The sequence below is a fragment of the Periplaneta americana genome, chromosome 15, assembly GCF_040183065.1.
Source record: "Periplaneta americana isolate PAMFEO1 chromosome 15, P.americana_PAMFEO1_priV1, whole genome shotgun sequence".
Lineage (NCBI taxonomy): Eukaryota > Metazoa > Arthropoda > Insecta > Blattodea > Blattidae > Periplaneta > Periplaneta americana.
In genome coordinates, this window is record NC_091131.1 from 120,368,497 (window position 1) to 120,382,086 (window position 13,590).

The 13,590-nt window shown below is 33.1% G+C and overlaps 2 protein-coding genes across 5 annotated transcripts in view; both read right to left on the bottom strand.

The window, feature by feature from the left end:
* The window catches only part of Rpn13 (regulatory particle non-ATPase 13), a 625,061-nt gene that overhangs the window by 400,294 nt on the left and 211,177 nt on the right, over positions 1–13,590 (bottom strand). The window lies entirely within an intron of this gene.
* Positions 1–13,590, bottom strand: part of AGO1 (protein argonaute-2) — a 235,727-nt gene that overhangs the window by 74,896 nt on the left and 147,241 nt on the right. For all 4 annotated transcript variants that reach the window (XM_069848071.1, XM_069848073.1, XM_069848074.1 and 1 more), the window contains 4 exons: positions 9,025–9,158; positions 7,961–8,031; positions 7,322–7,435; positions 4,383–4,549 (listed from right to left, as the gene is read on the bottom strand). In XM_069848071.1, coding sequence (XP_069704172.1) covers positions 4,383–4,549; positions 7,322–7,435; positions 7,961–8,031; positions 9,025–9,158 — 486 coding nt within the window. The remainder of the gene's footprint in view (positions 1–4,382; positions 4,550–7,321; positions 7,436–7,960; positions 8,032–9,024; positions 9,159–13,590) is intronic.

The window sequence follows — 13,590 nt, forward strand, 5'->3', positions numbered from 1 at the left end:
GAAATTTGCCTCTCCAGTCGTGACAAATGGTCACTAAACCTAGAAAATGGTCACTAAAACTAGACTGTGGCTCTTGTGAACACACATACTGGATAGGTGCGTTGATGGTCTAGTATTCTATCAGTCATAGCTGCGAAGGTATCTATATCATCGTGGCTACCAGCCAGGATGGCACAAGTATTAGAAAGAAGTTGATCAAGGAACATATTTTTTTTTTTTTAAATTCATCACTAATGGTATTGCCTGCTAGGGTTCGCATATATCTCAGTAAACTAGATGGCCTTTTATTCCCCAACTCAAGGTCTGATAACTTTTTGCCTTTCGCTCCTCTGACTCCCCAAATTCTTTAATTAATTGAGTCTTTAAATCAGTATAAGCTGTGGATGATAGTGGTTTCGAAATAAAGTCACTAATCTGGTCAACAATTTCACTATCCAGCGAACCTATTACATAATAAAATTTTGTTTCATTAACAATATTTTTGAGGTGGTGAATTGTGTTTCCACTTGAATGAACAACAGTGTCACATTTTTTCACCAAAATGTTGGTAATTTAATTTCAACTCTTGCAACTTCAGGGCACAATTCATCTGCAATAAAATTACGAATAGTTCCTTCAATCATTACCATGTCAGGAGCCACCACTATAAATAAGACTGTTTCTGTCACGCACTGTTGTTATATTAATTGTAGCTGTTCATTATATAACATGAAAAAACAGATTATTTCACTCACATATAATGAATAACTATAATTTAATAATGCTAGCTGAAAGAAACAACAACTTTGTTAAAAGCAATACAGTTGCCATAATTCCCATTACACAAAATAACTTTTTAGTCTTCTGTGATACAATCACAGAGAAAATTTCTCTGCTTTCATGGGTACCACCATAATATCAACAATAACGATTAGCATGGCAGGTATAACAAACACGCACTGAAGGGTATTATCTCGATGTGTGGATGCGTATATTTTCCCAAGAATGTTTACGAATGATTCGTGGAAGAATATAGTGAGTGCATTCGGCGATGTGTGGACATCAAACAGTTGCTGATGTTAACCTTTTGAGTGAGATGATAATTATATTTGTTATGATGTCCTTTCTGACTTGCACTTGTCTAGAGAGGTCACATATATATGTGTACGTGCACATGAAACAGGACCACTTGGCAGGTATTGAATTAATGATGTTTTAATATTCCTCTTATGTATTTGAAGTAGTAAGAATGCAAATATCTGGTGCTGAATCATTTTAAAGGTCCAAAAGCAACAAGAACTTTCATTATGTAAAAAAAAAGTCAATTTTACAGTACAGCCCTTAAAAGATATGTTGTATTTGAATGAAAGTAACTACTAATCTACTGAAGTTATGCTGTTCACAATTTTTTCATACTTACTAATATTTTTTTTTACAAGTAACTAAATATGTACTGAATATTTTAAATAATAAATGCACAGTTCAAGTTTTTCCATTTGGAGACCTCTGCCCAAAGTAGGCCTACTGGTATACTGCACAAACTCAATCATGTTATTTCTGCTCAAGTCTGCATTTTGGGCACATTGTATGACCATTTACTATCTGATCTCGATGTTCTAACTCCTTACAGTAGCCACAGATGGTGCGGAATCTCTTTTTTGGGAAAAAATTCCTTGGTGTTGTTGGTTTTAGTTTCTTCTCTTTCATTACCTTTATGGGAGTCACTTTCACGCCTATGGTTGTGGTGTACAGATGAAAGAAGAGGACATAACCAGTGTATACCGAATCTCACAGGACCAGTGCACAACAATGACATGCTGCAGCGAAATAGGAACAAAACTGCTGAAAGGTTTGATGGCTATCGTGGCAACTGTACAAGTTGTTGTCTGTGCTACGCTAGCAAGATTTTGCGAAATTTCTGTACTGTCATCTCGTTCAAAGAAAAGATAGCATAGACAATTTATTTCTTGAACCAATAGTAATAACTGGTCCATTGACATGTTTACTCATAAGCCATTAACATATTGTTTTTGCATTGTGCTTATTACAAATAATACAGCAGAACGCATCGCCATGACACAACAGTGCACAATGTAATTCATCTGCTAATTCCCACCCTATTCAAGAACCAATCAGATTCACTGATGGAGACTGCCACCACTTCCGATGTGACACCGGTGGAGCATCAGTGACATCATCGTTGAAATTCGGAACACCGTGATGCCATCAGATTGCTCAGCGCTGAGTTTCAGAATATGCTCAACACATCTTGCTTCCGTGGTACAAATGTTCTAATTTTTTTTCTTTTTTTTTGAAGAAGTACATTTGTCAGTCCATGCTAAGTCCTGCAGACTTAATAATTTCAGGAGGTTCTCTGAAGTCAGAGGGCAAGTTGTCATTAATAATGCTGGATGTTACTTCTTCTGAATTATTATTATTATTTTTTTTTTGCGTACTCATATCAGGACAATTCTCTCTGAATTCAAAAGGGTGCATCTGCGTCAAATTAGACATATTTCTCACTTCTGCCTGTAATATATTCTGCCAGTTGTAAGATGGAACAACTACTGTTTGTTCCAACTGCTACAGGAATAATGGAATTGGTAGATGGACAGCTTTTTCTTGCCACATTTATATCATCATCAATAGTTGAATATACATTCTTGCTAAATGCTCTTTTAAAGCATCCAAAATAAAGATCAGGTTGGAACTTTGCGTGTTCTTCAGGAATTAAAAAAATTCTGCAGCTTTATTCTTATTTGTCATCACTCGCCACATGAGTTATCTCACTAAAGTGTTGTTTTATTTTGACCCACGCAGTTGGCTGCATGGAATTCAGCATTTTTCTTCATCCAGTAAAAAAATGTTCAAGTAGACCTAAGTGATGTAACAGGGATATAGTTGTATTTTCACCTTTTCAGGTATCACATATATAATACTATGAATGTGTTTAATGGCTCACAAGCAACACCGAAAAGACTCACTTTGTACCCTGTAAGAAAGAAGATTGGATCTACTTATTGGGAATCATATGGTAGATGTACCTGTTGTGCTATCGTATTCACATGAAACTCTCTCACCAAGCAAAGGAGCACTGAAATATTGTCACGACATCAGCTATCTCAGATGGTAAATATGAATGTGAATATTTTTAGTGATTTCAGAATAAATTCAGATGTGACTCTGTCCTTTGCCATGATGGAAAATAATTATGTCGTATAAATAAATCACAATTATTAGTAAAACTGTATCAGCTTCTTTTGTTTCTGGCTAAGTGGAAGAGAAGGCCTGATGGCCTTAACTTTGCCAGAATAAATAAATTATTATTATTATTAATAATTCTATCATAATAATATAAGCCCCTATTCCTATTTGAACTTCCGAACTCAATACTACCCTACAGCACAGATTAATGGATACAACCAAAACTGGCTTAGATTCCGAGGCACGCATAGAATTTCGAATATAGAAAGCAGAACCTCATAACATCTTGTGTTTTTGGTATTCACATTCTTAAACACTAGCACACAGCAGACCCATAAATTACTCAGTGATAAGGAGATAAGACACGTGAATCATTACCAACCACTAAGTGGTCCCTTTTCTGCCTTTGTATAAATAGTGATTTGAGAGTAATCCAGCTGAGGTAGGACTTCAATGTTTATACAGTTCATTGTTTAGGATGTGATCATACCAAAGGCACAAAAACCCTACTTTAGTTTTTTATGATTATATCGGAAACTACAAGCAGTTAAGTGGTCTCTTTTCATATGCACGCATACATATAAATCAGTTGCCATCACTATGAGACACATATAGATCGAGATGTGATTTTTTAACTATAGTTATAGTCAGAACCAGCCACAAACTCATAGGCGTTGAAATCACACCTCACTACTAACCATAACCTAAAATGTTAGCAACTAACTAATCATACACATGAATGGTTTGACAGATGTTTGATATATTGGTTGACTGGTTTCCATTGCTTCCAAATATCAATTAATACCTTTCTAGATTCTTGAATGTGAGCAACTTCATTTCTGAGATAGTATCACTTGTAAGACGCATTCATTACTACATGATAGAATAAGCAAAAATGGAGGGTGACAGATGAACTTTGACAAGGACAAGACACAGGTGGTGAATTTAAGAAGGAACTATACCAGGATAGTGCTTAAACATGCTATAAATTTACGACACAGGACTCCCGATTTATTATCCTTCTGTTGGAAACCATGCTAGCTTGGATTTAAACAATCATCAGACCTAATTTTAAGTATATTAACTACTTGAGCAACAAGACAGAACACATGTATATGTATATTCAATGACACACAACAGTGCACAAAGGAACTATCATTGTAAGGGTGATCACAGAGTAACATAAAATACTTCCTTACCTTGGGCCTAATACTTGGCACTAATATACTGTTGATTCCACCCAACTTAACATTGATCTTCAGACAGAGATTTGACAACGTTTGAGGTGATGTTTTGTTTACATTTTTTGCTTGAACACATTGTGTGGCCATACCTAACACTGTATCGCCTACCCTCTTCACCTCAGCTGGAACACAAAGAAAATAGTTTAATATTTGCATTATCTACCTTATGAAATGTGTATATCTTAAAATTAAGTATCCAAAGATCCAAAATATTCTAGTTGTATGCAATAGGAGAGGTCACAAAATTTTTATCCGTTGTCGTCCCATTTAAAAATATAATGCACAGGGCTGGGACATAGCCTCTCTCAGAGAGCTTAGCCTCTCCCCTTACCTTAGTTGCTGTTATGCAGACTGCTCTATTTACAATACGAGTTTCCAGCCCCTGATAACGCATATCACATTCTCTTTCCTTTCAGAACAAGTGCAAATAAATTTAACTAACGTCGAATATGACATTATAATAATCACATATTAGTCAATATATTAATTAATAGTTTAAAATACAAATGAGGTATTCTTCAGATCTAAATTACACTACTATTAATGTAAATCTAACATAATGACAAGTGAAAGCATTAGACTGACAATTTTATGGTAATCTCGTTTTTTCCTTAACCCTTTCCTTACATGTAAACAATAACTGAAAGCTGTAAATTATTCGTCTAATGCGATTCTTACTGCTTTCTAATATCACAAATAGTGGATGCCTGATACAACAAACATTATTTTCAAACTGCACCATAGCTGAATTTGTTCATGCTATGTGGCAACATCAATGTGTCGAATGTCATAATAGATTAACTTAATGGAACCACAGAAGGTTGTTATGGTTGTTCTATAGCCATGTTATTTTACCATGACTTCTATATTTGTGCTTATACCCTACCATAGTAAAAAATTGAATTAAGAAGTTGCTAAATATGTAAGTATAATAATTTGTTGTTGTTGTCTAATGCCTTGCATTTGGCAATGAAGCCATTAGAAAATGTAACTTCATACACATAGGCCAGTGTTACACTGAACTTGGAGTAGTTATTTAAGCACTTAATCGAAGGTGCTTCTAAAATCTTTGGTCCAGAAAAATTTATTTAAATGCAACAAAGGGAAGTTTTTTTTTTAATTTGTGTCTCAAAACTATCTGAACAAACACTACCTATGATAATGACGTTTCCTAGCAAATTACTTACTTTCATGTATTTATATAGAACTGTAAAATAATACAGACTCGATGCATATCACGGCTATGAATTTTTTTTATATCACAACAACCACTACGTCAAAAAAGGGTTTGTGTTAGCACAACATATATTGATTCTCATTCCTTAGCAAATTGGATAAACTTCAGTCGAACATAAGACTCAGCAGAGATAAGTGTCAATGAAAAACGTAAATTAGTCTCAAATTTAAAAAAAGGAGGAAAAAAAACTTTTCTCTGCATTACCACATAGAAATGAATGCAGAGGTATTTAAAACACAGTATCTAAAGTCAAAGTTACGTTGAACAAACATCAATTTGAAAAAGGACATAGATGAGGCCAGCTATCACTGAAGAAAAATTGGAGGCGTGGCAAATTATTTCATAATATGAAGATTTCTGAAACAAAATTGCAAGAGGGAAAATCCGCGATGAGACTGCAATCAACGTACAGCACAGTGAAACATATTCAGAAAATAACAACAAAAGCAGTGAAGGCAAAGAGCTAATACAGTTGCTATTTGATTTATACAATTTCAAGTAATATATATAAATGTACAATGCTTTTACCATAGCAATATCCTTCCTGAATGTCGTCACAGGTCATCTTACAATTACTAGTGCTGGATCCGAGTTTTGCAGGTTCAAATCCAGTTGAGGGCAACGGACTTTAAAAATTATCAAATACTTAGCATGGCTTCCTTCAGAAGTGAGATAGAACTGCAAGGCCCATGTTATGCATTCACTCTAAAAGCAGGACTTTTTAGATGCTCTAAAAATACTGGCACAAGACTGTAACAGATCCACTGGGGTCTAATACATGAAGGCTGACGACGACGACGATATACTTTGTATTTTCCTGTCTGTGATTATATTCATATGTATTCAATCTTTCTTTTGATTTTTTGGGCAAATCACAATATAGCGAACGTAGAAGCTCCGCCCACGACCCCTTCCACTTTTCCCCTACTAGCTCACCAGACACTCTACGTGATAGGCGAGTGTTGTGTCGAATGCACATTTCATGTGGGTGGGGATAACTTCCCCTACTGGCGTTTGCTATATTGCGATTTATCCTATTTTTTTATTTTTATTATTTTTAAGTTAATAATTGTATACCGGTATGTACAGTATTTTCCTGTATGTGCTTTGATCCTGGTTGAGTGGAAGAGAAAGCCTGATGGCCTTAACTCTGCCAGGGAAAATAAAACTATTACTATTACTATTATTATTATTATTATTATTATTATTATTATTATTATTATTATTATACTTTTTGGACAGTGGGACTCAAGCTGCAATTCAGCATGAACATGGAAAATACAGGACTTTCAACAACCTCAAAAGAAAAATGGTAATAGACTTTCAAAATGTATTTTAAAAAATCATAAGTACCTTCTAAACATAGATCAAATGAACTGACATATGAAGAGTTCGCGGGAAAAACAATGAATGTCACAGTTTTCTTAAGGTTGATGTCATTATCTAATTCAATGGATCACTGCAAAATTTAATGTTGTTCTTATGAAAAATGGTAAAAAGGAGAATTATCACCACGAATACTGTAATCCTTTCCTTTATTTTCTATAGAAACAGCACTACATCTTGCAGTTATACACTCAATTAGATCATTATCTAATCCTTAACATAAATGTGACATTCATCATTTTTTCCGCGAACTCTTCATATATTTACTTACCATACACAGGTGTCTTTCCAGGCAGGACTACTACTACTAACTGGAGGGCTGCAAATGAAGACTTGAGGTAGCGAAACATTGGCTCCACTTGATCAGGACCCGTTGCATACTTGCCTGCAGGATAAATAACAATTATTTTCTTAAATATCTGAGAACTCCCTATGCTTTGTTCATTTCAAGTGCTATTAAACCTTTGAGTTAAAAACACAAAGTGATGTTTATCTGCATACTAACATTTATAGAACGTTGTTCTTCGTGAGAGTTTAAAACTTGATTTACAAAATTCAACATAATTAATATTAGATGCAGTCATAAGATAAGAGCACACTATTGTCAGGACATGTTGCATGGTATCAAGAAAAGCATATATAGTGCACACTAGGTAGGTGCCAGGCCACAGCGCATCACATTCCAATACAAGATTTCTTTACAGTTTCGTCTGACATTGCCTGCGACTGCTCCATGTTTAACACTGACAGTTTCAGATGAAGAGCTTTATTTATTTCAACTGCTGTTTGACGAGAAGATAGGAACCGATGGCGGGCTTATGTGAGGGTGGCAATGAACCTCCGGGTTCCTTAAAAGCAATAAGAAACTAAGTAACCTTACTATAGGTAATAAAAATTCCATTCTACTTACAAAAACAAGGCTGTCCAATTATTGGCATTCCTGCATCATTACTAATCTTTTGTAGCTGCTGAGTGAAGTTCCTTTAACAAAACATAAAATACGTAAAATACAGTGAGCAGTTAACACTGACAAGATAACAAAATACAAAAACGTAACATCTTCAGAAAGACTAATCAAAAATCATTGCAGTATCAATGAGGTATCTTTCATCATAGGTACAATTATGAATTAGTGACCACATGAAATCTGTATCAGTGTTTAAAAAACCTTGCATCAACAGTGAGACAAAGAGAGAGTATTTATATATTAAACTGAGGTACGAGCATTTTGATTTTGAAAGACTAAATAAGAAAACAGAGCACCTGAAATACACTTTTGTGCAGAGTTTAACGTCTTATTTTCCGACAGTCACTGTATGAGAATTTTATTTTCACTCTACAATACAGGAAGAAAACCAGTAAGCACTCTCCTTCCATGCCAAATCATTCATTGAAAAATATTGATGGTAAAAGCAGTGATACATGAGTATTCGTCCTGGTAGAAGAATTTTCGATTTCATGTTGAAAACCCTATCTTAAAATGTTATTTTGTAAAGTCAAAATTTGTTTCGAATTCTGAGTTACTATGGACTGCTTCTATTTAAAGAAAACGTAATTATTACCTACCATTTAGCAGCAATACTTCGATTTACCAACACAAATCGAGAAATTTTGAATTAAGAAACATTAATTGCAGCTATTTTTTAACTGAAACAATTTTCAAATTCGTAAAAAAAATATGGGGCATGCTTGTGTACACATAGCAATTTCATTTCACTATTTAATATAATTTTTCCATTTTGAAACTATAATTATTAGAAAATATTGCAAGTTATGAAGCAAGCACATACTGAACATAAATGTGAAGCCTATATTTAAATCCAGGATTTTCAGAGATCAGTAGATGAGCATTCAGATAAACAATTTTATATTATAGGCTTGTGTATTACAAAAATCATTATTTTTAATGTCACAAAATCATAGTCCATTAATAACAAACACAGTATTCTCATATTGAAAATCAAAGTGACTCACCTAAGCGCATCTTCCCTAACAGTCCTCTGAGGGGCAAAGCATGCTATGGCCCACACTCGAATCTCTACCCCTGTGAAGAACTGCTTTCCCCTCATGTCCCACACGCCTTGATTTGGCATAGCCTGCTGCTTGGTCTGCGCACATCAACACACATAAAAATTAAGTAATTAATAAATTGCAGTGTCATCAGCAACAGCTGTATATGTTCAATTACAGACATCAAAACATATGACATCACAAATTCATTCTTATATTCTTATAATTTGTTTCACCAAATTTTGAATTGTCATACAAAAGCAGTGAGAATCAGACTAACAAGGACTTGTATTTATGAAGTATTTCTGTAAGTCCTAGTAAAAAGAATTTTCAAATATGAATTTGCTGTGTCAGTAAAATACATTACAAATGAAATTTATTTTAATATAAGCCTAACATTTTCAACTTCAATATTTAATCAAAGTGCTGTAAGATTATGAACAAGAACATTATAAAATGCAAGCTTAGGGTAAATAATCTGCACATAGGTGCATATACAAAGTAAAGTACTATTAATACTATTTTAAAGATGTATATTTTAATGAAACTAAATGCCTGAATTCTGTCTCTATTAATATAGTTCTTTTCTTCAAAATTAAGAAGCACAAGAGATCATTCTTACTGACAATCTTTCAATTATACATTTAGATGCATTCACTGTATTAAGGATTTCAACAACTAGTTTTGAGCTAAAATTATAATTATACAATTTGTTAAAAGACTTTCATAAACTACATCTAAATATCCAATTGATTACCAAGTGAAAAATCCTTCCTGTCTACTGCTCAAGCACCTTACCAAATGGATACATTTTGTTAATATGTTAAAATTTTAGAGTACATGAATAATGAAATTAACATTAAATTTCAATCAAAATTAGGTCATTACCAGTAAAGACCAAAAGATCCAGTTTTTAATTACACTTAAATTATTGTGATGTAACATCCAATGCTAATGCATAAAAAATACATTCTTAATAATAAGCTTTGGTTAACTAACAATTAATATATGTAAACTTAAAATGAACTAACAAATGAAAGGAGAAAATATGATGTGGAAAGTAAGAAACCATCGGGACTTGTAGGAAAAACACCTTCCCACTCCTAAAAAATGTTATTTCAAAATATACACTGTACATACTTCTGTATTATTTTAGTTTTGCGTCATGTTTCTGAAACAAACTATAGATATAAATGTAATGAAAGAAAAAAAAAAAGTCATTCAAAATAGTATTTACATATTTTACAGTAATTTTATCAAAATATGAATCTCAGGTAATATGCTCCATTGGTTACAAGAATTTATCACATAACTCTTCAACACAGTTAAATATCAGTCATATTTTTCAAGTACAACAATATTTAATATATTTATCCACAATTGTCCCGAATCTTTGGGCAAAGAAGTAAAGTGTGCATTATTTGCTGATGACCTTGTCATCTGGGTTTCAAAACCAAAGAATAAGCTCAAATCACTGCAAACCCAAATTAACACAGCTATGACTAAATTGGAAAATTGGTGCTCTACTATTCTAAGGCAAGTAAATGCAGACAAAACTACGTATCAAATATTCACAAATGCCATTAAACCAGTTAACATAAACATCAAGCTTAATGGACTTCCTTAAAAAAAAAAAAAAAAAATTCACAATATCTAGGAGTCATATTTGATAACAAATTATCTTGAAAAGACCATATTAACACTGTAGTAGAAAAAGTCCAAAACAGATTAAATCTGTTAAAAAGATTAGCTGGCTGCAAATGGGGAAGTCAGAGACGTACACTAAATTCCACATAAATACGTACCGGTACATAAAACGGTCCTCATCACAGCCACCCCACAACAATTAAATAAAATAGAAGAATTTCAAAACCAAACACTATGTTTAATTAAAGGTGCAATGAAATTCACACCAATAGATTCAATGAGACAACTTACTCAACAAAAACTACTGATACACGAGTTTGAAGAACAAGCAGAAATCCAGTATGAGAAATTAATCAGACTTCCTAATACAGACTACTGGAGAAAATACAAAATCTTGCCTACTAAATTAAAAACACAAGAAGGATTTATGCAGAAAGTTAAAAGATCTCATGCATCTCATTTCCCAAACTAATATTGAATGTTATAAATCCGACAAAACCCTTGTGGAATACAAAAATGTTCAAAGTGAAAACAACTTATTGGAACCAATTGTTAAAAATGATTCAAATATTGCATATGTATTATCACTTTATTTCCATACTCTTCCACAAAATAATTATCAAGCCAACATTAATTTAACTTCTTAAATTCACTGTCAACTTTGTGACGTTATGAAACATTTTTGCACTTTTTTTATTAAACACTACTGAGCTGAACTGTACCAAATAAGAACTCAGTGAACAAGGAAAAACTGTGTACTGTTAATGGTAAGATAATGGTATTTATGAAACAAATGATCTGCTCAGGATGTCCTCGACTGACATGCTGGATTGGGAGTGGACCACATGTATCTATAAAATGTACAGCAATGCAACCCTAAGCAACCCCCTTCTCACATTCCTCTGAGGAAGTTTCGGAAAAAGTTTAACATATTATAACAATAAAGCAACAATTTTATTGTTCAAAATGCAGCCAGGGCAGGCTTCACTGTCTAGGCACACAGTTATTTTCAAGAAATAAAACTCTAAAATCGCTAGTAATTTAATATATAATTTTCAGTTTTTACAAGAACAAAGGCAGGCCAAATAAGAAGTTGCCGGCTCCAGCCCATATCAATTAATACAAATTCATTGTTGTAGAGGAACATATACCATATAACGAAAAAATTTAAATAATGCAGAAGAAGATGTCCATACCTATAAATATGTTTTCTATATATTTTTCAGTTCCAAAAGACATGTAATAAAATCAAATTACTTCTAAAAATTGGGTTGTCAGGGAAAATTAAATTTTGTAGTGGCAAAATTTAATTAAAATGTGAATTTAGAATGATACTTGCATTTCCAATTCAGATTTTCTCCTTTATTAATACACCATGTTGTGACACGACATGAAACTAAATCAGAAATTAAATGTAAGCATATAGATTCTCTTTAATTTGATCTGTAATATGCAAAGTATAGTTAATTTAATGTGTGATAATAATAAAACTGTGAATTTAACTTTCTGGATTTAATTAAAATAAATTAGTTTCAAACTGAAGTACTTAAATTCAGTATAACACTTGACCAAAAATTTCACACCCAATTCTGAAGACAACTGGAAACAACATTTCATGAGTCTTATACAGATGCCTGAGCAGTCAGGATTGAAAGGTTTCCAAAATCAAATTGCACAATGTAAATATCATTATACCATTTGTGAACGTATTCACAGAGAGAACAAAACATTCTAATGAACCTACTCTTCATAATGGACATAAGTTTCACTCCCAGTTAATTAAAATTTTGTAATTACACTTTCAACTCCTCCCCTAAAATGCTTAGCAAACACATTCAACCACATAAATCAACCTAAATTTTAGTATTTCATGAATTTATGTCTCCAGAACATCTGATAAAACAATTTGGCCTTACATTATACTGCTCTGATGTGTAAATTAAAGCTTTAAACAACTTTAATCAAAATAGTGTATAACAATAACAATTGGAAATCGTGTCAAATACAAAAATACACTTACTAAGAAATTACTCTTCACGTACAGTGACAATGAAGGATGTTACTCAGTTCTAATAAAAGCTACTTCCTATTGGATTAATTTGTGTAATTAAAAAAAAAATGTATTTGTTAATCTTACAAACTATTACTGAGAGGTTAATCACTTTTAATAAAGCATCTTCGCGAAATAGTCAGCTACTAGGATGTTACAAAAGTCAAACTATTCGCAATTTATCTTATTTAAAGGCATCCACACTTCTACTTTCAGTTACTGTCTCAAAACACAAAGTAACTGCACATATACTATCAATTTTGCATAATGGCAACACGATTTTGGGTTACAGGGCAGTCTTCTTTGTTAGTAGCTATATCAGTTCAGCTATTTTATTTATAACTTCCTTCATCATCCATAAAGAAGCTGCTTACAACAGGAAAAACATCATTACAAAATAATATACTTTTTAGAAAAACGTTTCTTTGCTACAGTCAGAGAATGATTTTCAATATTTTTCTCTCATATCTAGATGATCACATAAAAAAATAAGATAAAGGTATGAAATAGAGAATCATTACAGACCAAAACAAAGCACAATACAGTTGATGGTCCTCCCGCATTCCACTGAAGAATGATCAAAGTTGTTTTTTGTTTAGCCCTGAAGAGGACCGTTTTGTATCGCTCTTCTCTCTTGCTCATTTTGCACTACCTAGAGACATATACTGTTTAGTTTATATTGCAGACATGAGCAACATTAATCCCAAAACCAAACTTAGGCAAGAAGCAACTGAAAGTTTCCAAGAGAAAACTCGACATGATTGTCTTGCAGCACATTATCACTTCAAAATTCTGAACTCTGAACACAGCACCATCTGCAAGGTCCAGAATAC